The sequence below is a fragment of the Ciconia boyciana genome, chromosome 2 (assembly GCF_034638445.1).
Source record: "Ciconia boyciana chromosome 2, ASM3463844v1, whole genome shotgun sequence".
NCBI lineage: Eukaryota > Metazoa > Chordata > Aves > Ciconiiformes > Ciconiidae > Ciconia > Ciconia boyciana.
Genome location: NC_132935.1, coordinates 106,151,103 through 106,171,463, shown reverse-complemented (window position 1 = coordinate 106,171,463; position 20,361 = coordinate 106,151,103). Strand labels below are relative to the sequence as shown.

The window sequence follows — 20,361 nt, the reverse complement described above, 5'->3', positions numbered from 1 at the left end:
CTTCTGCTGGTTTGTAAACTCTGTCTACTTCAGTGAAGTAAACTATGCACCATCAAGAGACTAGGTGGACTCAGTCTTCTTGGGACACATTTATAAACTGCACAGAATATCCTTTACTATTATTTCTAGGAAAGTTCTTCCAAAGCTGTTGGTGAAAGCTTCTCATCCCTTGGGGAGAACAAATTCTAAATTCTTAAACTTAGAACTGATTGATGACCAGACTAAAAGTAATTAATTTAGAAACCAGACTGCTCCAGACTCTGGATCTTGCTCTGATTTTCCATCCTTTTCTGTCATGCTTCTACAAGCATGGGTCTAGACTAGTACCTTGCTATGTCTGCAGGGACCTGAAATACCATCTTCACAATAGTTTTGCTGATCATTACCATCAGAGAATCTCCTTGCTGAGCATGACAAAATGTGACGGACAAATCATACCTCTCCCCTGACCTTTTGAAAGCTTAGTTACTTGTATTGAGGCAAAATCAAACATGGTAAAACACAGATGTGTTCGAGCTGTGTCTGTCAAAATTGATATCCCCACGTGGTTCCACGGTTTGCCAATAAATACATGCTAGTTTCCAGATTGCCACAAAAATAGAGTCTCCATCACTATCCAGTCATCAGTGCCCCAAAGTTTGTGATGCTGCATGGAAAATGGATTTGCAGAATGATCCTTTACAAGGCAGACACGTTAGGGACAGAGGCTACATGCATACAAGTGACCTGGAGCAAAGCTTCCTTAGGTCTCATCCAAACACCCAGAGATCAGCATACATGGAAGGGAAGCCCTGAAGTTGGAACAAATTCATAATTCACTTGGGGGCAGCAGCAGGCAGCAGTTAGTATAAGCCATTTTTGTACAACGAAGTGGGCATAGCTGGATTAGGATGCATGTACTTACAATCACTGAAAGTCTGCAGCAGTGAAAGAATCTGTGGTTGCTGTGTCTCCACCTGGATTCCTTCCTTCTGTCATCTTTCATGAGAGATGGCCTGACATTATTAAACTGATAGATCTATATAACCTCTTTCACGCTAAAGTGTGATTTATGAGTAAATAGGAATCTGATATATGGTATATTAATAACTTTTTTAAGAGACTGGATGAAAATACACCTTTGCAAAGCATAGATGAGTTATCTTGGTAGCATTTTGTTGTATGCTTCCAAGAAATACACGGTAAAACTACAGTGTACAGCAAGACACATCCATGCCTTCTGGAATTCATTGGTTTCACCAAAGATTTAAATTCAGTTAACCTTAAACCATCACTTAAATATTTAGTCTCTTCAGAACCTTTTTCTGAAGACAATACAGATAAGAGAGAAATACTTTCATTTAGGGAAGCAGAATAGTTGGGATTCTTCTGTTGGGATGTTACACAGCAGTGCTAAGAGAGTACCTGAGCCTTTGGTTACAACAAGTTACAGCATCTGTATGTTCCACTTCAAATTAAATTGACTTTTTCTGGATATCTGCAGGTGCCCATGTAGCTTTATTCAGATCTTTGGTATTTCTGGTTCTCTGTGTTTCACAGTGCTGAAAATTTGTGGTGAGATATTGTCGTGGTTTAGCTTCAGTCGGCAGCTAAGCACCACACAGCCGCTCACTCACCCTCCCCTCCAGTGGGATGGGGGAGAGAATCGGAAGAGCAAAAGTAAGAAAACTTGTGTGTTGAGATAAGAACAGTTTCATAATTGGGAAAAAAAAATTGTAATTAAAAGGAAAACAACAAAAGAGAGAGAGAGAAACAAAACCCAGGGGAAAAAAGAAACAAGTGATACAACTGCTCACCACCCACTGACTGACGCCCAGCCAGTTCCCAAGCAGCCATTGATGCCCCCTGGTCAACTCCCCCCAGTTTCTGGAATAGCCCTTTGGTCAGTTTGGATCAACTGTCCTGGCTGTGCCCCCTCCCAGCTTCTTGTGCACCTGCAGAGCATGGGAAGCTGTGAAGTCCTTGGCTAGTGTAAACATTACTTAGCAACAACTAAAACATCAGCGTGCTATCAACATTATTCCCATGCTAAATCCAAAACACAGCACTGTATTACCTACTAGGAAGAAAATTAACTCTATCCCAGCCAAAACCAGGACAGTATCCACCCCTTATTCTATACCATCTACGTCATGCCCAGGTCCTACCCTTTCCAATACATTCCAATTAATCACCACCACTTTCCCTGTCTTTTGATATATACACAGATATCATTCCCCTAGCGTATGGGCCATCCCTCTAAAATGTCCATTGAGTTCATTTAGTCCATGACTTTGGGCTCCATCTGTCATAACAGTCTTTCAGGGCAAGAGAGATGGTGTGTGGTGTTGGATTGTTGCATGCTGAAGCCAGTTCTGGTTCCATCACTGCTGCACTTTGCTCGGTTTCATCAAAGTTCATTCTTCATTAATCTGGGTGATTCTTACTGTAATACTGTTAATATGGCATATAGCAACCATAAAAGTGATGACATACAGTATTGTATAGCAATTAACATCATACCATTCAGTTCATTGGCTATTTTCATACAAAATCAAATCCCCTTGAGGTACACATTGGAATTCCCCATCCTTTTGCATTACCTACCAAGTGCACCCAGGTCCTTGAGCAAAAGCAGTCCCACAAATGGGTTTGCCTTTGCCTGAGGCAGGAGTAACCCAGACTATCTTCCCCAGCATATTTTTTACATGCACTACAGGGCCTTTATCCCCTTCTACAGTATGTAAAAGTTTTGATTGGGCAGGGCCAGCTCGATTGGCAGGTCACCTAGTGTTAACTAACCAGATGGCCTTTGCTAAATGTGTATCCCAATGTTTGAATGTCCCACCACCCATTGCTCGCAGTGTAGTCTTTAACAGTCCATTGTATCGTTTGATTTTCCCGGAGGCTGGTGCTGGTGGGAGTGTGATATAATTGATCTGCCAGGCCTCCCCATGTTTATATTTCAGCCATCGTCGTCCATACCAGAGAGGCTTTAACTGCTGGCTTGCTTGATTGCAGCACATGTTTCACATTCATGGATAACCTGTGCAATAGTGTCCATGGTCAAGTCCACCCCTCGATCGTGAGTCCATCTATGTGTTGCATCTCTTCCTTGATGGCCTGAGGTGTCATGAGCCCACCGAGCTATAAATAATTCACCCTTATGTTGCCAGTCCAGATCCACCTGAGCCATTTCAATCTTAGTAGCCTGACCCACCTGCTGGTTGTTTTGATGTTCCTCAGTGGCCCAGCTCTTGGGTACGTGAGCATCTACATGACGTACTTTTACAACCAGGTTCTCTACCCGGGCAGCAATGTTTTGCCACAATGCTGCAGCCCAGATGGGTTTGCATCTGCGCTGCCAGTTGCTCTGCTTCCATTGCTGTAACCACCCCCACAGGGCATTTGCCACCATCCATGAGTCAGTGTAGAGGTAGAGCACTGGCCACTTTTCTCAGTCAGCAATGTCTAAAGCCAGCTGGATGGCCTTTACTTCTGCAAATTGGTTTGATTCACCTTCTCCTTCAGCAGTTTCTACAACTTGTCGTATAGGACTCCATACAGCAGCTTTCCATCTCCTATGTTTTCCTACAATACGACAGGACTCATCAGTGAACAGGGCATATTGCTTCTCATTTTCCGATAGTTTATTGTACAGTGGGGCCTCCTCAGCACATGTCACCTCCTCCTCTGGCGATACTCTGAAATCTTTGCTTTCTGGCCGATCCATGATCACTTACAAGATTCCTGGGCAACTGGGGTTTCGTATTCAAGCCCATTGTGTAATCAGTGCAACCCACTTACTCCACATAGCATCAGTTGCATGATGTGTAGAGGGCACCCTACGGGGGACCCTTTGAACATCCAGCCCAGCACCGGCAGCCGGGGTGCCAGGAGGAGCTGTGCTTCAGTACCATCCACTTCCAAAGCAGCTCAAACCCCTTCATATGCTGCCAATATCTCTTTTTCAGTTGGAGTATAGTGGGTCTCGGATCCTCTGTATCCCTGACTCCAAAACCCTAGGGCTCGACCTCAAGTGTCCCCTGGTGCTTTCTGCCAGAGGCTCCAGGTAGGGCCATTCTCCCCTGCTGCGGTGTAGAGCAAGTTCTTTATATCTTGCCCTGCCCAGACTGGCCCAAGGGCTACTGCATGAACTATCTCCCATTTAATTTATTCAAAGGCTTGTCATTGCTCAGGGCCCCATTTGAAATCATTCTTCTTCCGGGTCACTTGATAGAGAGGGCTTATGATCAGACTGTAATTTGGAATATGCGTTCACCAAAAACCCACAACACCTAAGAAAGCTTGTGTTTCCTTTTTGCTAGTTGGTGGAGACAGGGCTGTTATTTTGTTAATCACATCCATTGGGATCTGATGACGTCCATCTTGCCATTTTATTCCTGAAAACTGGATCTCCTGTGCAGGTCCCTTGACCTTACTTTGTTTTATGGCAAAACTAGCTTTCAGGAGGATTTGGACTATTTTCTTCCCTTTCTCAAAAACTTCTTCTGCTGTATTGCCCCACATGATGATGTCATCAATGTATTGCAGATGTTCTGGAGCTCCACTCTGTCCCAGTGCTGTCTGGATCAGTCCATGGCAAATGGAAGGGCTGTGTTTCCACCCCTGGGGCAGTCGGTTCCAAGTGTACTGAACACTCCTCCAAGTGAAAGCAAACTGTGGCCTGCACTCTGCTGCCAAAGGGATTGAGAAGAACGCATTAGCAATATCAATTGTAGCATACCATTTGGCTGCTTTTGACTCCAGTTCCTATTGAAGTTCTAGCACATCCAGCACGGCAGCACTTGGCAGTGGTGTGACTTCATTCAGGCCACAGTAGCCTACTGTTAGTCTCCACTCTCCATTAGACTTTCTCACTGGCCACATGGGACTGTTAAAGGGTGAGCAAGTCTTGCTGATGACTCCTTGGCTCTCCAGTCAACGAATCAGCTTATGGATGGGAATCAGGGAGTCTTGTTTGATACGATATTGCCGCCAGTGCACTGTTGTGGTAGCAATCGGCACCTGTTGTCCTTTGACGCTCAGCAACCCCACAACAGAAGGGTCCTCCGAAAGACTGGGCAAGGTGGACAGCTCTTTTCCGTCCGTCTCCAAGGCATTATACCAACAGAAGTATCTTAACTACCCAATGATGTTCAAAATACTGAAAAGTTATTGTAATGAAGGAGGAAACATCATAGAAGAAGGTAGCAAAGGTGCCATTCTGTATTTCCTCCATGAAAAAACCTCTCAGAGGAAGAAATATAATTGCTAATTGTCTCCACGAGGTGGTACCTGAAGTACAGTAATGGCTTCAGTACAAAACTCAGATACCAAATTAAGCTCAAGGCCAGTGTTTTAATAACAAATCTCCCAGGCAAAACATCATTAATCACTGCAGAGCACAGCAAACTGCAAAAACCAACAACACTGATCTTTAACATATACAGCAAAAAAATGAGCATGGTGCAGATCAGAGAAACCAATATCGAGAACAGATGAATCAATATCGTGACCCACAACTATTAACAGATCTAAATTCCTTAATACACTCTGGTTAATCTGTTATTATCTCAAACCCTTCGTGCCCCATGTTGGGCACCAAAAAGGACTGTTGTGGTTTAGCTTCAGTTGGCAACCAAGCATCACACAGCTGCTCGCTCACACACACCCCCCCCCCCCAGTGGGATGAGGGAGAGAATTGGAAGAGCAAAAGTAAGAAAACTCATGGGTTGAGATAAGAACAGTTTAATAATTGGGGAGTAATGAAAAAGAAAATGAGAGAGAAAGAGAGAAAAACAAAACCCAGGAAAAAAGCCCAATGATACATCCGCTCACCACCCACCAACTGACGCCCAGCCAGTTCCCAAGCAGCCATCGCTGCCCCCCAGCCAACTCCCACCGGCTTCTATACTGATCATGATGTCGTATGGTATGGAATAGCCCTTTGGCCAGTTTGGATCCACTATCATGGCTGTGCACCTGGCAGAGCATGGGAAGCTGTGAAGTCCTTGGCTAGTGTAAACATTACTTAGCAACAACTAAAACATCAGTGTGCTATCAACATTATTCTCATCCTAAATCCAGAACATGGCACTATACCAGCTACTAGGAAGAAAATTAACTCTATCCTAGCCGAAACCAGGACAGATATGTAAGTATAACTGAGGTACCTGTCCTTGAGAAGTCTATTTCTGCTATCCATATGCATCCTTTGGACATTAAAAATTGAAGTTTCTAACTGACATTTTTACAAAATTTGTTGTATTATGCAATTTAAGCAAGAACATGACACAAATAAAATTTCCTGTTATGTGCTTAGCTAAATTATTTTTTCTCATCCAAATACAAAAATTAGACTACTAACTAAGGGTAGGAGTACCTTCACAACTGTGCTTAATTCCCATAACTGGAAAGAGGCTGGTAGGTCATCATAATATGTATGTTCTTTATGATACATAATATATAAGTATATATAATAGTGCTAGTTATTTTCTTTTCTATCAATAGACCATTTCTTTGCACAGTGGTACCCAAAGATACTGCAGTCTCTCTTTGAAGGAAAAAAAATCAGAGACATATACAGCAATAAATATTTCAGTTTCAGAATCTTTTGAGGAAACATCAGAGAGAAAGAAAATAAGATCCCAGAGGTCTTTCTCTCCTCTCATATGTTAGCAGCCTGACACTATTACACTGCTGGGCCTTGTCATTCATAGTGCTTTTGCAATCTTGGTTTCTATTTCTGGAATGTATTTCTAACAGTACAACTTCCAAAGCAAAAGCGTTTGCCATGTAGGATTTCAGCAGTGTTGATAGATGAGATACGTGCTGGTTACATAGAGATTGTACACTTAGAAAAAAAAGTCAGTCTTATCAGTTTGAACCAGATAATTTTCTTTGTGTAATAGTGTTGCTAGGACCATGGCAATGTATACTGTCAGCAAAGTACTTTCAAATAGGCTATTAGTAGTGATATCCTCTATTTTTGGTTAATTGTTAGAGAATGTCACAAGAATGAGATTCTTAAAATACAGTCTGTTTCAGGACCATCTGTCCAACAGCTTTTGAATATCTGCAACATGAATTGTGTGCTGGAATAGATGATTAAAACCAACCTGAACAAAAGCAGTTCTTTTTAACTTGCACATTTTATTGTGTTGGCTGTTACCATATGTTAACGAAACAAAATGCAACTGGGTGAATCTTATCCCTGTTCTTGATATAGCTGTTTTCTGGTAAAAATGCTGATGTTGGTGTGGAATGTGTATGATTTTCAGGTTCATCCAAAATATCTGCCTAGAGGGTTTTACATGGACTCCTGCAACCTGCCAGAATAATTGGGTTTTTAATCAGAAGAGAATTAAAAGGTTCTGAAAATTAATGTTTTCAAAACCTACCTAAAAGACAAAATACATGCTTAAATTGAATGTTTAGGTATACATCTAAGCAGTTTTGGAAACTGTCTTGACTAATGCTTTGTATCTCTTCAATACAGCAAGATAAAGTGGATAAATGCAGTTCAGTGCTTATAGCCCTATGTGAAATAAAGCTTTAAACAGAGGAGGAAAATCTCCATGCAAAGCGTGGTGGAAAATAAATTAGCTACTGAACCTGCTAATAGGAATAAGTGCTTATATTTTCCGAAGAAAGCTTAGAAATGCATCTGGAAAAAGAGAAGGCCAGAAGCTTTAGTTTGTAGCTGTTGAGCCAAAATTACAGAATCACAGAATCGTATAGGTTGGAAAAGACCTTTAAGATGACTGAGTCCAGCCGTAAACCTAACACTACCAAGACCACCACGATACCATGTCCCTAAGCACCTCATCCAAACGTCTTTTAAATACCTCCAGGGATGGCGACTCAACCACTTCCCTGGGCAGCCGCTTCCAATGCTTGATAACCCTTTCAGTGAAGTAAAATTTCCTAATATCCAGTCTAAACCTCCCCTGGTGCAACTTGAGGCCATTTCCTCTTGTTCTGTCACTAGCTACCTGAGAGAAGAGACCGACCCCCACCTCTCTACAACCGCCTTTCAGGTAGTTGTAGAGAGCAATAAGGTCTCCCTTGAGCCTCCTTTTCTCCAGACTAAATGATTATTGATATACTTATAGATTGTTATTATTGATATACCTGTAATTAATGATATACCAGTAGATTGGTTTGCATTTCTTTGGCTTCACAGGGACAAATCATAATGGACTCTGTGTCTTTCTTTGCAACATTATGAGTAAATGCTGAAATAAGTGCCTGGGGATTTTTTGTCTGTACGACTCCCTACGAGTTCTGCAGCTAGAAAGCCCTGCTTAAAATTTGGACATTATATACAAGAGTTTTCCTAAGTTACTACAGATGAAGTTAACCCATGCAGGGAAGGAAAGATTTTAAAGTGGAAAAAATGTAAAATTACTTCTTCTGTAGAAAAAAGTGATCTAAAAGTGATGATTCATAGAAAGATAAAATTGATACATAGGAGAAGTGACATGCATTGGGTACCGAATACCACATCTATGTGATTAAATGAATGGATCTCTTTTTCAGAGTAGTCCTGCCACTGGAGTCAGGCTGAGAAAGTGCTTAGCTCCTTAGAAAAATCAGCAGATCACTTAATTTAAGTTGTATAAATATTGATTTGGAAACCAGATCACTCTGCACAATCAGGTTGTAAAATTTGCAATTTCATTATATAATCATTTGTAAATCCTAAATCACAAGATCATTATGGTTTGGCTTTACATTACCTCACAAGAAACATAGTGAGTTTTTTCATATTCTTGCCATATTATTTGAATTCCTTACCAGTTTCCTGTATGCTTCTCCTAGCATCCCAGAGAGCTACCTGGAACATGAAAAATAATCAGGTTATTTACCTTCTTTCAGATTTCCAGGCTTTTGGTCTGAAGAAAGGAATGTTCTTCAATCCAGATCCTTATCTGAAGATTTCCATCCAGCCTGGAAAACACAGCATCTTCCCAGCGCTTCCTCATCATGGACAGGAGAAGAGATCTAAGATCATCTGTAATACTGTTAACCCAATCTGGCAAGGAGAGGTAAGCAGTTTGAGTGTTGAGGTATTGAGCTGATCTTTTCTTAAAACATGGAAATGACTCTAGCAATATCCCTCCTTTTTTTTTTTTTTTTTTAAATTCCTTTCTTGGCTAAATAGTTGTTGACCTAACTGTGCTTGATGTATTTCATGACTTCTTTCTTAATGCAAAAGGCTTAATTAGCTACAAAGATGAATGATACATTAAAACTTTCAGTATGGGTTGTACTTTGTGGATGTAATTTATGAAGTTGTTAATTATTGAAGGCAGGCATAACCTAGAATTGAAAAATAAACTTGGATAGCATGAAAGTCTGCTGCTAGATTGTCATAGTGTTCGTACACAGAGAGGAGACATTATATAAAGCAGAACAAGTGTAGCATGCAAATAAAAAGTCTATGTGATTGAAAAGTGTCATTATAAATTAAAGGCAACTTTGGCACATTTGCCCGTCAGCTTGGAGAAATACTCTCTAGTCTGCTGCTTGTTGTTGGAAGGGCTTAGTAGGTATTAATGAGATCTGAGAGTTCAATTGCTGCCTGCTGTTTTTAACGTACACCCAAAATGGCAACAGACAGCGAAGAATAAGGAATCTCTTTGGAATTAAAGGAGCCTGACATAACGGGTGTGATTTACTGGTGTTCCCTGTCAGACCAGTATCTCCACTACAGGAAAGAGTGGAAGTAAATAAATAGACTAAATAGATTTATTAAAATTAAAATGCAAATTGTAAAGTAGTTAAGGGATAATAAGGTCAAACTGTATAGACATGAAAGTGTGAGTGGGGGAGAAAAGACAGCAGAAACATCACTGCATACTCCTACCTGGAGGAGGATAGTCAAGAAACTAGGCACCACATCAGGTTATGCGACAGGTGAGCCTACATGGGGGAAGTTATATGGCAGGGGCAGGGGGGGAAACCTTGAAACTAGTCTGAGAAAAACGCCTTCTAATAGGACTTAATTAAGTGGAAGGCCCTGTCATGAGGCATTCACCAAGCCGTAACTTCTCTGTGGCTCCAAGCATCAAATGTATTTGGCTCCCCAGGTCAAGCTGAGGAGCTGAAACTGATATGGAGGATCAGGGAGTTGGCAGAGGTCTTTCAGGAAAGTGCATGCGACACAGGCCTAGAGCTGGGCAGGCATGAAGGGGAAACTTGCTGTACGTGTGTCACAGTACGTGTGATTGTGGGAGCTGGCAGCAAGTGTGGATGCCAGGAGCTGACACTCAAAGGAGGACACAGAATATGAATGTGGTCCCACTGTTCTGTATCAGCCAGTTGACTGCTGAGGTGGCATGCAGGCTGTCCTTATCCAAAGAAGGGCATAGCAGCTGTGCTGATGGATGCTGAAAACAGGCTTTTTAGAAGCACTCAATACTAGTCGGAAGTCTTCTCTCGACAAAGGCAACCCCCAGCCAATGTAATTTGTTCTCACTTCAAGGTCCTTTTGCACTGCTGGAGGATAAAATAACCAAAGAGTAAGAATGTGGCCCTGATAAAATGTCAAGGGTGTCTTCTCCTCAGGCCATGCAGGATGGATGAGTTTGTGGGCTGACATTTCTTTTCCAGTGGAGTTTGGCAGTGAGAAAAGGAGAAACAATGAAATGGCCTAATTATGGACATCGGAAAGCAAAAGAGCACAGCTGGCTTCCAGCTTCTCTGTTCAGCCCCATGGTTTTCTTGATTGCATGCAAGCACACTGCTTCTCCCTGTCTGTTGTTAGCCTGTTAGTGGCTAAGGAGTCTTAAACAGCAGAGCTGTCATTCAACATGTTCTCCTTCTGCATTCTGTTCAGGAGATATTGAGACGTTTAACTGCATGTATTTGTGTTGCAGTCTATGCACATCAGCTGGTCTGAAGTCTGTGTTTTGGTACTGAAAACCCACATTGGTTTCTATTGCACAGAAGACCTTAGGCCTGATTTTCTTCAACTTTGTCCCTTTATGGGCCACTGTAGAAGGAAAACTGCAAACTGTTGCTGAATCATGGTGGTAGCCATTCTTCTGTTCACCCTTTTCACTGATGGATGTGAATATATGAAGTGAAAAATATTGAGGAATCATAGCCATTTCATTAAATGGATCAGTCACTAGTTGTTTTCCCCAAAAAATATTTTAGGCAATATATTATTTCAGAATGGTGATTCTTTCCTAAGGTTCTCTGTCACTACATGTAAATAGAAGCCAGATGTTCTTTTGGCTGCTAAACTTGAAAAAATCTGGAATAGGGAAATAAAACTATAGAAATAGCTGTAGACTGGGATCTTTATATATGTTCTTGATTACCCATGAGCAAATTCAGAAGTGAAAGAGTTGACTCAGTTTTGTAGGGCCTCAACACCAACATAAAGTCCTTACAGACTGAGAGATGATTCCCTCATATACTTACCAGGTTGTTCTATTTGCATAGTAACCACTTGCATTATAAGAACGCTCTGGGAGCACCATGATACCTCAGGCAATTTTTTCATCTGTGTGATGTAATATTGATGATCATCTTAATTTCACAGACCGCTCCAATACCATTCAGCACGAGTTATCCTGACTTAAAGCTATTCTTCCATTGCTCTGTTTTGCAGTACTTTGTACAAGAGGACATAAGGAAATGGAAATTTCTTACTAAGAGAGAAGAGTGGCATGTGACATTTTGACACTTGCAGCAGGGCTCCGTGTGAGGTGAAAGAGCCCTCACACTGAGAATTTTTCACTGAGACAGGTTAAAGCCCAGGTGGTATCTTCTGCTGGTAGAGAGGGGTCATTTTGTGATGTTTCTATCTGTTTTCACATGCTCACGGAAGCATAAGATCAGATTCTGCTAAGACAAAGTGCTGAATATTGCCGTGTGTTATAATGACAAATGATAAATACTTTGGGGGAGATCCAGGCAAGCTACTGATGGTGCCTAGGCCTCTACAGGGTCAATGATGAGAAGTAGGCAGCTGCAGAAAATAAAAACAACAACAAGTGTCTTCAGACAGGGAACTTGTTACTGAATCAGGGTTAATGGTCCTGCTTGTTTTCTTACTCCTGGCTCTACTTTCAAACTGGTGCGTTCTTCAGCAACATCTGTACTGTTAAATGAAATAAGTGAGTTCCTGGAAACCACATGCCACTGGACAGCTTCACTCTAAACTCCTAGGTTAAGCAGACATTGTGCTGGCATTCCACACAGTTGCAAGGGCATAGTGGGTGAGTTGTCCTACCATGCTGATCTGAGGTAAAATGCAAAGGAAATCTCAGAAGGAAGTGCCCACTTCCCAAATCTTCTGTACTTCTAGTAGAATTGAGAAAGGTGAATGTTGATCGTATCTCTTCTAATATTGATATTAGAAAAATAATGACACTATTCCCATATTGTTTCATATTGAGACAATGTGTCTGCTGTCACATTCTTTGGAAGAAGTTCCTTTAAGAAGATTTAATTTGTCAGCAAGCAGTAAAGTTAAGATAGTTAAGACAAGCAGTAGAGATCATTGGGGATCATAGGCAACAAAGCAAAGTGGTTTAAAAAGTAGTTCACATACCTCCAGCTGGTTAGCAAATTCTCTCAACAGTTTTTCAGGTAAAGTACTTCAGGCCTCTGGACTTGACCTTACACATATTTATGTTTTTTCTTTCTTAACTGTGGCAGTTTGAGCTAACTGCTTCTTCCATTTTTGTTCATTTACTAGTGAGTGGATGGAGAGCCTCAAGGAATGGGCAGTGAGATGGCTATAAAAATTGGCTGTTGCAACCATCCAGTGTATTTAAAGTAGTAGGAAGTGTCATCTGTTAAATGACACCTTGAATTTCAACTCTGATAATTCTAGCTCTGGAAGAGCAGATTGCCTTAAAGTGAGAGCCCAGTACTAGGATAAAAACTATCTCAACTCCCTGCAGCTTTGCTGTTTGTTTCTTTGCCTCAGCCATTACAAACATTGTTAAATTATAGCTGAGGCCCGAAATAGTGTTTTGTGTGGCTGCTTTATCATTCTGAAGATAGCTGCATTTCACTGGTGAATTAATTGATGTGTACAAGCAGAGGTGTTCAGTACTCTGTTGCAAGAGCACTTAACAAATAGTAGTTAATGTGTCAGATCTGATAAACAGAACTGCAGTATTTTCACATGTGTAACTTGTACTCTCTGCACCTCAGATAACCCACAACCCTTCAAAAATACTGCACTTGAATAAATTCTCACGTAATGTGTCTCTTCAGATTACTAACACAAAATCAGAAGAAGGAAACAGTCAGGGGCTCGAACGCCAGAGGGAGGTGGTTTGGGGAGAGAGGGCTTCTGTAGTGCAGACCGTCATCAGTGATAGAAACATTGGGTTTGAATGCTTCCTGCAAGAATGCCAAGATGACATGAATGCAACTGACTGTCTGAGTGCTGGTTTGTAACTGCTTTTCTTACAATGCAGATTTATAACTCGGGCACTGATTCCATGATCATGAATGCCGGACTGGTGTATGAGCGACCACCCAGCAGTACTGGGACTGAAAGACGCTTTGTCAAAGTAGTCAGATCATGCAATATAGGGTTTACATTAGCTCTCTGCTTCTCTTGAGGCTTTATCTTGGCTGATATGATGGGTGCTACCTGATGTAGCACAAACCTAGAGTGATGCAAGCAGGGGATACTTGATCAAAGGTGAATCTTCCCAGAACAAAGTTAAACCATTAAAGATGCTTTAATATACTTGAATCAACAGTATGATTTTAAACTAAAGCAGGTTATATTTGATCTGATTTTGATCTAATATTCAGAGCACTAGATGCTGACAGTCCTACCATGGCCTCACAGAATCACTGCGTGATTTCACCAGAAGTCCCAAATGAAAAAAGCAACAGGAATATCACACTGCTTGAACTACTTATTTATTGTTTGACTTAGGTAGCCTTTTTCCCCCTTCTACTGGCAAATACAAAAGAATCTGCTGCAGAAACTTGGAGGCCTTTACATCTAAGCGTAAATCCAATATAGGTACAGTGAAATCCAGATCCTGAATTCAGTATGAGTTTTGCCAAAGATGTCATGGGGACTGAGTAAAGCCTTGTGGGTGGTAGCTTCACTGTGTAACATTTCTGCACACATGGCCAGGTAAAGTGTAAAACGTAGTTTGACTACACAGAAAAGCTGTGATTTTACAGCTGCAGTTTTTTGAATAACTGGTGATGACTGAAGTGTGAAAGCCCAAGACAACTTCAGTTTCTTCAGGAGTGAGTTACGGTGTGAAAAAATTGCCTAGATTTTTTTTTTAATGTTATTCTTCTAGAAATTCATTTTAATTGCAACTTCTGTGTCTAGATGACTATCAGTCTTGCTAATCTTGTATATTAGTGCTCATGAGAGTCCTCAAATATTTTCAGTCTATGCTGTGCTAATTAATTTGTAGACAATGTGTGGGAGATGAAGAAAAACCCTGACTCTTTAAGTAGTGTTTGCATTTGATTTATCCAGAAGTTCTTTTAAATTTCTAATGTCTTAAGGCTAAAATTTGCCATTAATAAAGTAAGAGACATCTTGCAAAACTATTAATGATGAGCCTGTTAACTAATAACTCTGCATGTTGTGGAATACATGAAATAGATGGGAAGGACATTTTTATTCCTTGTTTCCAATACAGAGAGGTAGTGAACCTGAGGGAGGAATCTAGGAAGCCAATTTGCTGAAGGCCCTATCCAACTTGGAAGGAGTTCAGTAGAAAGGATTGAATCAGACCTTAGAACAGCAATGCATATGTATGTGCACCCCTTTTACTGTAGGAAAAAAAAACCCATTGTGCCATGCCAGAATAAGGTACCACATTGGATCTGGCACCCTGTGGTCACTGCTGAATTCCAGGACTCTCTTGGAGTACATGTAGGCATGTCCCAGCCTTGGGCAGCAGTGGAGCTCTGTGCTTGACTCTACTGACTCTGCAATATTTTATATCATCATTGAGGAGTACTGTAGTAAGTTTAAGGAACTGGAATTCCTCACAAGCTTATCCAGTTGTTCATATGAGTAGCATTGTCTGGGACAGTAGTGTTATGTAGAGGAAGTTTTTGAATGGGGAATAGAATAATACAGATGGAGAGTGGCAAGTGCATTAAGAGTGTAATTGTTTCACTGGAGTATTTGAAATGCAAAACCCACTAATGAAATATTCAGCTGAAAGAGTAAATCTGTCTTCATCCATCAAATGTAATTTACAGCCTTTTAAGATTTACTTCTGCTTGTATCATCCCTGCGGCAGGATGGGTATCGCAGATAAATTTTCTTGTAAATTGTATTTCTTATTCAACTCCAAATCAAGAGCCTAATTCTTCCTGTCACCAATGTATTAATTTACCTACCTTTCACCAGTTATTATATTTACTGTTTTTAAAGAACTTGACTTGCACTTAACTTGTCTAATTGGTGCTAATGAACATACTATGTTCATTTCAACAACTTCCTTGATAGTGTTATTGAGAGCTGATTACTGTGATCTGTCCATATTCAAGGATGCAAATAATATTGGTAAAAATAAAACATGGGGATTAATCATCATCATTAGTTGCCTTTCTATGAAAACTATTCTTAAGCTCTGGAAATGGTTCTGTTATCTTATAAATGGATACAGATGTATTCTGCCAGGTCAGTATTAGCATGTGCCTTCATTCTTTACCATATGTAAGTCATGCATTAAACCCCCATAAGACCTGTTCACATTAAGAAAACTAATCATCTGTGTATGTAAAACCATTGTTGGGTCTGGAAGCAAATAGGCACTGAAAAACAGATTACTGTCTGAAGCTTCTTCAGTGGTGTTTACTACAGTGTTTTCAGATCTTGCTTGAAGATGGCAGCAATAATGTAGAATCAGATTTATATTTAGGTCATTGAGATGGTGTGAGAGTATGAATGCGTCAGCTGTTCCTAGGTGGCTTTGATTCTGATTTGTGTCTCTGTGAGAGTGAATCTGCAGGAGGCAGCTGTGTAAAATCTGTGTAAATGAGAGAAGAATCCTAATTACTTACTACTGACCAGAAGCAAAACTGATGATACACTGCTTAGCCCAAGAAGGCTTAACATGTTAATGTCATTCTCTCCATCATGTCACTTTTGCTCTTCCCTCTCTCTCCCTTCTCTGTATTTCTATGGAAATAATTAATTATGACTTGTTGATTTTTGGTGCCTGAGAAAATATCAACTAAAGCTTTTCCTTTGGCTGAGGCATTTTAAGGCTGTGCCTGGTACAGATTCTCCAGTAAGATTCTCCATTCTCTAATAAGATGTGCTATAATGCCACAGCTTTTCTCTTAGTGAGGAATTAATAGGGTGTCTCTCTCCTATCCTACTGCCTCTTTTCATTAAACACTTAGGAACAAAGCAATCACTGCATCTCCTGCCACTCTAACAAGTGGAACAGGCATTGACAAATGGCTAAAGAAGTGGGGAAAGTAGAGAGACGCAATGGCTTTGCTTCTAGAGCAAGTCTGTTTCCTCCTAGCCATCATAATTCCAGAGGGATGCAAGAACATCCTAAAAAGGAAATAATTGAAGAAGAGACTGAGAAAATAATACAAATACTAACTTTTTCTATAGATCATGGTTCTTAACGATTCAATGGATCCATCTACAATAGTATTTTCATTCTGTTCAACAGAGCAGTTTCAAAGCAAATCTCCTGATCTCCCCACTAAAGACACTGCTTGGCAGTCTTAAAGTGCATGAACTGAATTACCCTCAGCAGCAAGTAAGCCAAGAGATGTGCTTCAAGAGTGCACCTAACGCTTTTCAGACGATAATGGGAGTTCAATCCAGGGCACCAGCCTGGAGTTACTTCATGGCAAAATCCTTGCAACATGTCTGGATGTGGTCATCAGGTGCACAGCACCAGCTGCTTTGCTCTCCAGGTCCACTTCTATTGTACCATGTCTTCCTAATGCAGACATGGACAATGTATTCCAGGGATCAGGAAACATCAGTCTCCACAAGGCCTCCTTACCACTGCTCATGACACGTGCTGTTTTTCCCCAGTATGCCAAGGATCTTCAATCATTCCTTGTGTTCAGACTTTCTGCACATAGCTTCCTTTTAGGAATACACCTGACAGACAACCATTTCTTGGAACAATTCTAATACATTTCTAGAGGAAAAGAAAAAGGTCTTCTCCCCCTCTGGAGCTCAGCACTCAGAGCTTCCCTGCACTCTCTTCCAAAGCCCCTAACTCTGAGGATTTTCCAATCTGGGATTCTTCCAGACCAGACACAGGGGCAGCTGGCTGACCACCACAAACTTCCAGTGGTACTCCTCACTGTGAGGGTGTCTATGATCTCCACTCATCTATATCTAACCTATAAACAGGAGCCCTCTCATCCCTAGCCAGTTAGGATCAGACGAGGGGACAGCTGATACACTACATGGACAAGATGGGGTCTGAGACTGTTTCTAGGTCCAGGCCTGTGAGAAACAGGTTGTTCCTAATAGTAATTTCTTGGCAGTTTTGTTGAGGCAATCTGCCATATCCTCTGTGGAGTGTGCTGTGTCATGTATCATCTCAAGTTCTAACAGTCATTTTGTACGTAGCAATAGTTGATGTGATATGCAGGGTAATGCACTGTGAATAATGCAACATTGTAGGTAATTAACTGGTTTGGGCTAATCAGAGAATAGAGATTTAACTTCTTATTTGTTATCCATTCATCCACTGACTGCTGTAGATCAACTATAAACTTTGGGTCCAGTGACACCTTGTAAGAGTTTTTTTCCTCACATTTTATATAATGTGTTTTACTTGAATTTTGGTTAGGGATCAAGTAAAAAGTTGTAGCCATCACTTACAATTTTTGTGGATTGTTCTTCCCAGGTGTCCTGTTTTCTGCTGTTAACCAAATAAATACATAATCAGTCATTAGACAGTCTTTTCCTTGGGTGAGGCTTTAGCCTTGAAACTATAGCTGTTTTTGTAGACAAGTTTGCACCTGTGTTGAAGTCCATTACTTGCTTTGAGAGTTTTTGTATTAAAGTACAAAGAAAGCCTCAGATGAAGTCACAAACCACATCCATGCAACCATTGTCAAGTTTGGTGGACCTCTGGACAGCTGGAAAGGCTAAACCTTTTGAAAAAGTTAAGTCAGGACATCAGGATTTAAACACTGCCAGAAATTATATTTTCACTTTGTTCTTTGACTGTGAAAAAAGCCCATTTATGTAAACTTCAGTACACCCTTCTACAGTTAGTCTCAGTGTAAGCTTTAGTTTAGTGTCTTTGGATTCCAGCAGGTTCCATGAAGTTCTCGACCAGTCTTGCAGAGTTTGCACTAACGGTTGTGATGCAAGGAACTTAAATTTTTGTGGAAAAAAACCCCAACCAATGAGCAAGCCCAAAATGAGCTGTGGCCCCAACGAAAATATACAGCTCAAAGATTGCTGTCTTAGATTGTGAAAGAAAATGCATGGTAGCCAATGCCAGCTGCAAAACCTACAAGAACCTGGCTTCAAGGAGTGCCTGTCAGCAAATCGGAAATCTTTTAAAAATAATATATTTGGGCTCATTGTACTAAAGTTTTTGTATTCTTGTTTTTCTCTGTAACCATGATGTTATACTTCTTTTTAATGTGAAAGCTTAATTTCTGAGTTAATTCTGTAATACTAAGAGTTGTGATAACAAGAAAAGTTCCAAGTAAAGGAAGACTTACCGTAAAAATTGTGATAGTAACATCAAAAAATGGCAGCAGACTTATTCTTAAAATGCAGCACTTTTGGTTATCAGTGATGTAGTTTGTGGGCACATGTAAGAAGCCCCATCAAGCTTTCCTCATCCTGAAGAGAGTCGATTTTTATCTCTGTTGTGATCTTATAGCCTCCTTTTCTCACCCCTCCTTGGGATGAATTATTAATCACAACATCACTGAGTGTGAACCCAAGGGTACTGCAGAATTTATAATTGGTATCTTCTTTTTTTTTTTTTTTCAACTTAGATATGAAGCTTACACTGTCATGTTCACAAACTGGCCATTGCTCTATGACAATTAGCAAATATTAGGTAAGGAAAGGATGTAATTTATTACAGCAATAATATAATACTAATGTGTGATGTTAGTTATATTGGAGAAGACCATGAAATGCAGGGTCCTTTCTCTTCCAGATAGATAGGATAGTAAAGGCCAAGGCTTGAACAGTGTAAATGCAGCCAATGTTTTGTGGCTAAGGTACAGGGCCTGGCACTTGTCAGAAAAGAAGGTGAAGGAAGAGAGATAAATTGGGGTTTGATGGTGATTTGCTTCCGCATCCAAAGAAGACAGTCTCATCTTTAAAAATCACAAGAACCTGCATGTTTTCAAAAGTGATTGGTGACTTTTGAAAATGAGTTTATAAGTATTTGAGTTCTCAAACCTAGGTGTTTTGCTGGGATCCATTTTTCAAAGGGCCAGAGGCCACTGTGTTCTGCAAACAAGGATTCCTTTGGGCTTTTCAGTGTGGATGGCCTGGGCCTAAGGCATCCACAGTCAGAGATTGCCTTAGAAAAATCTTTTCCATTAAGGATTAAACTAGATAAGAGCAACAGCGGAGCAAGTGCTTAGGTAATGGAAAACTGCATTATGTAAAATGATCACTATTTTACAAGCTGTCTCCAAACCCATTTCACTTTTGATCTCAAACTGCAGTTGTTTGCAAATGGCAAAACCTTTGAGCTCTGCCACAGGATGCTTCTGGTCTTAAAGGCTTAATTGTGTTTCCAAGATGCTGCTGTTTTTATGCATCAGAACATTCTCCTAGAAGAAGCATTTGGGAACTGTGATCATGGATGAGGGGCTGATCCCAGGGCAGTCTCATGTATCCCGAAATGCAAGGTGGTTGGCAGGTGATGAAATCAGAACGCTATTTGATTTTACAAATTGTATGGAATATCCCAGCGTTTGTACATCTGAGAGGCATAGTTGTTCAGGGAAAGAAGGACATTTCCTTTGGTTGATTCCAACACACCTTGCTCCATTCATCCATACTCTCTGCTCAGGTGCTAATAATTACTCTGGAAAATGTCAGTGTGTTTCTTGTGCAAGAAAGGAACTGTCAGGCTTGGTTCCACCTGATATTATGGAAACAGATGTCCATGCAGATTCTGATTTGCTTCAGAGTTGTACCACAAGACAAAATATTAATAACATAGGAAGGTGCAGATCACTAACCTACGTTTTACTTTCCACTTATGAACAGTTCAGTCTTTACCTGCATGTGTGCATGCTCTACTCCACAGAGACTTTTTTACAATACAGCTGTCAACAGCATAATAATGGAGAACTCATTAAATGGCAAATTGCTGTATGTTACAATAACCTCATTCAGTTAAAAGTTAATCCCCTTCTTCTGCTTCCCTT

The 20,361-nt window shown here is 40.7% G+C and overlaps 1 protein-coding gene across 6 annotated transcripts in view; it reads left to right on the top strand.

Annotated features, from left to right (window-relative positions):
• The window catches only part of HECW1 (HECT, C2 and WW domain containing E3 ubiquitin protein ligase 1), a 271,082-nt gene that overhangs the window by 170,939 nt on the left and 79,782 nt on the right, over positions 1-20,361 (top strand). For all 6 annotated transcript variants that reach the window (XR_012041074.1, XM_072853421.1, XM_072853420.1 and 3 more), the window contains one exon: positions 8,863-9,032. Coding sequence is in view for 5 of the 6 variants with exons in the window: in XM_072853421.1 (XP_072709522.1) it covers positions 8,863-9,032 (170 nt within the window). In the remaining variant the exon portion in view is untranslated. The remainder of the gene's footprint in view (positions 1-8,862; positions 9,033-20,361) is intronic.